Source organism: Macrobrachium rosenbergii, chromosome 42, assembly GCF_040412425.1.
Source record: "Macrobrachium rosenbergii isolate ZJJX-2024 chromosome 42, ASM4041242v1, whole genome shotgun sequence".
Classification (NCBI taxonomy): Eukaryota; Metazoa; Arthropoda; class Malacostraca; order Decapoda; family Palaemonidae; genus Macrobrachium; species Macrobrachium rosenbergii.
Window position 1 is genome coordinate 20,018,122 of NC_089782.1, and position 3,670 is coordinate 20,021,791.

At 44.9% G+C, this 3,670-nt stretch overlaps 1 protein-coding gene across 1 annotated transcript; it reads right to left on the bottom strand.

Moving 5' to 3' along the window:
* Nucleotides 1–313: 313 nt before the first annotated feature.
* Nucleotides 314–2,452, bottom strand: LOC136827755 (mucin-4-like). Its single transcript, XM_067085216.1, has one exon. The coding sequence runs from the start codon at nucleotides 2,450–2,452 to the stop codon at nucleotides 314–316; it is 2,139 nt and encodes a 712-aa protein (XP_066941317.1).
* Nucleotides 2,453–3,670: the final 1,218 nt, after the last annotated feature.

Consider the following 3,670-nt stretch of genomic DNA (forward strand, 5'->3'; position numbering starts at 1 on the left):
TGGAAGTGCGGATGAAAGGACTGACATCGGAGTGGGAGTGCAGATGAAAGTCCTGACATCGGAGTGGGAGTGTGAATGAAAGTTCTGACATTGGAGTGGAAGTGCTGATGAAAGGACTGACATCGGAGTGGAAGTGCGGATGAAAGGACTGATATTGGAGTGGAAGTGTGGATGAAAGGACTGACGTCGGAGTGGAAGTGAGGATGAAAGACTGACGTTGGAGTGGAAGTGCGGATGAAAGGACTGACATCGGAGTGGAAGTGCGGATGAAAGTTCTGACATCGGAGTGGAAGTGCGGATGAAAGGACTGACATCAGAGCGGGAGTGTGAATGAAAGTCCTGACATCGGAGTGGAAGTGCAGATGAAAGTCCTGACATCGGAGTGGGAGTGCAGATGAAAGTCCTGACATCGTGGGAGTGGGCGGATGGAAGTCCTGAGATCGAAAGTCCTGTCCTGACATCGGAGTGGGAGTGCCGATGAAAGTCCTGACATTGGAGTGGGAGTGCAGATGAAATGACTGACATCGGAGTGGGAGTGCGGATGAAAGGACTGACATTGGAGTGGGATGAAAGTCCTGACACCAGATGAGTTCAGAAGAAAGTCTGACATCGGAATGGGAGTGCCGATGAAGATGACATTGGAGTGGGAGTGCGGATGAAAGTCCTGACATCGGAGTGGGAGTGCAGATGGAAGGACTGACATCGGAGTGGAAGTGCGGATGAAAGTCCTGACATTGGAGTGGGAGTGCGGATGAAAGTTCTGACATCGGAGTGGGAGTGCAGATGAAAGTCCTGACATCGGAGTGGGAGTGCGGATGAAAGGACTGACATCGGAGTGGTAGTGCGGATGAAAGTCCTGACACCGGGGTGGGAGTTCAGAAGAAAGTCCTGACGTCGGAATGGGAGTGCCGATGAAAGGACCTGACATTGGAGTGGGAGTGCGGATGAAAATCCTGACATTGGAGTGGGAGTGCGGATGAAAGTCATGACATCGAAGTGGGAGTGTGGCGGATGGAAGTCCTGACATCGGAGTGGAAGTGCGGATGGAAGTCCTGACATTGGAGTGGGAGTGCGGATGAAAGTTCTGACATCGGAGTGGGAGTGCAGATGAAATGACTGACATTGGAGTGGGAGTGTGGATGAAAGGACTGACATTGGAGTGGGAGTGCGGATGAAAGTCCTGACACTGGAGTTGGAGTTCGGAAGAAAGTCCTGACATCGGAATGGGAGTGCTGATGAAAGGACTGACATCGGAGTGGGAGTGCGGATGAAAGTCCTGACATCGGAGTGGGAGTTCGGAAGAAAGTCCTGACATCGGAATGGAAGTGCAGATGAAAGTCCTGACATCGGAGTGGGAGTGCGGATGAAAGTCCTGACATCGGAGGGAGTGCTGATGAAAGTCCTGACATCGGAGTGGGAGTGCGGATGAAAGTCCTGACATCGGAGGGGAGTGCGGATGAAAGTCCTGGCGTCGATGGATGAAAGTCCTGACATCGGAGTGGGAGTGCGGATGAAAGTCCTGACATCGGGGATGCGGCGGAGGGAAGTCCTGACATCGGAGTGGAAGTGCGGATGAAAGTCCTGACATCGGAGTGGGAGTGCGGAAGAAAGTCCTGACATCGGAGTGGGAGTGCGGATGAAAGTCCTGACATCGGAGTGGGAGTGCGGATGAAAGTCCTGACGTCTGGAGTGGGAGTGCGGATGAAAGTCCTGACATCGGAGTGGGAGTGCGGATGAAAGTCCTGACATCAAAGTGGGAGTGCGGCGGATGGAAGTCCTGACATCGGAGTGGAAGTGCGGATGAAAGTCCTGACATCGGAGTGGGAGTGTAGATGAAAGTTCTGACATCGGAGTGGGAGTGCAGATGAAAGTCCTGACATCGGAGTGGGAGTGCGGATGAAAGTCCTGACATCGGAGTGGTAGTGCGGATGAAAGTCCTGACACTGGAGTGGAAGTCGGAAGAAAGTTCTGACATCGGAATGGGAGTGCCGATGAAAGGACTGACATTGGAGTGGAAGTGCGGATGAAAGTTCTGACATCGGAGTGGGAGTGCAGATGAAATGATTGACATTGGAGTGGAAGTGCAGATGAAAGTCCTGACACCGGAGTGGGAGTTCGGAAGAAAGTCCTGACATCGGAATGGGAGTGCTGATGAAAAGACTGACATCGGAGTGGGAGTGCGGATGAAAGTTCTGACATTGGAGTGGGAGTGCAGATGAAATGACTGGCATCGGAGTGGGAGTGCGGATGAAAGTACTGACACCAGAGTGGGAGTTTGGAAGAAAGTCCTGAAATCGGATTGGGAGTGCAGATGAAATGACTGACATCGGAGTGGAAGTGCGGATGAAAGTTGTGACATCGAAGTGGAAGTATGGATGAAAGTCCTGACATCGGAGTGGGAGTGCGGCGGATGGAAGTCCTGACTTCGGATTGATGTCGGACTAGTCGACATCGATTTTAATTGCTTTGGCCCTGGGGCATTATGCCCTGAGTAGTTGCTAGAACTTGTGGCCACATTACCCTCTTTAGATGAAGGAGATCAGTAAGGACCCTCATAATATCACCCTTCTGAATGAGTCTATATGTCAATTTTTATTTTTTTTTTACATCTCGCTCACAGGTGTGTGGTAGTGGTTTTTGGGGGGTGGGAGATGGTCAGGAGTAAAGCATGTATAAGACGTGTTTTTTTTTTTTTTTTTTTGGTACTAGTGTTTGGCATAAGACGCGGAGATTTTATATCAACTACGATACGAAATTGCAGTTATATTTGCTTTTACCATCGACGAAACAGATTGATCTTTCAGTTCTGCTGTTATATATTCCTCTAAGATGATTTTTTGGTGTATGTTTGTATTTGTTTGCAATTCAATCAAACCCCATACAGTCACCAGCCAAAAAGGTAAATAATGAAAAATTAAACAAATAATAATACCGTTCATTGTCGGAAAGTAACGAAAAGTAAAAATCTTATTCATTTTCGTAAGTGACAAAAAATAATAATCCGATTCATTTTCGTAAGTGACAAAAAATAATAATCCGATTCATTTTCGTAAGTGACAAAAAATAATAATCCGATTCATTTTCGTAAGTGACAAAAAATAAAAAGATTCATTTTCGTGCGTGACAAAAAATAAAAATCTGATTCATTTTCGTAAGTGACAAAAAATAAAAAATCTGATTCATTTTCGTAAGTGACAAAAAATAAAAATCCGATTCATTTTCGTAATTGACCAAAAATAAAAAGATTCATTTTCGTGAGTGACAAAAAAATGAAAATCTGATTCATTTTCGAAGATAAACAAATAAAAATCCCATTCGTTTTCGTAAATGAACAAATAAAAATTCCATTCGTTTTCGTAAATGAACAAATAAAAATTCCATTCGTTTTCATAAATGAACAAATAAAAATCCCATTTGTTTTCGTAAATGAACAAATAAAAATCCCATTTGTTTTCGTAAATGAACAAATAAAAATCCCATTCATTTCCGTAAGTGAACAAATAAAAATCCCATTCACTTACGTAAATGAACAAATAAAAATCCCATTCATTTCCGTAAATAAACAAACAAAATCCCATTCATTTACGTAAAATCGAACAAATAAAACTCTGTTCGTTTTCGTAAATTAAAAAATCCCAGAACAAATAAAAATCCCATTCATTTACGTAAA

Coding starts and splice junctions, on each gene's coding strand:
- LOC136827755 (XM_067085216.1), bottom strand. CDS start 2,452: ATGTCGACTAGTCCGACATCAATCCGAAGTCAGGACTTCCATCCGCCG.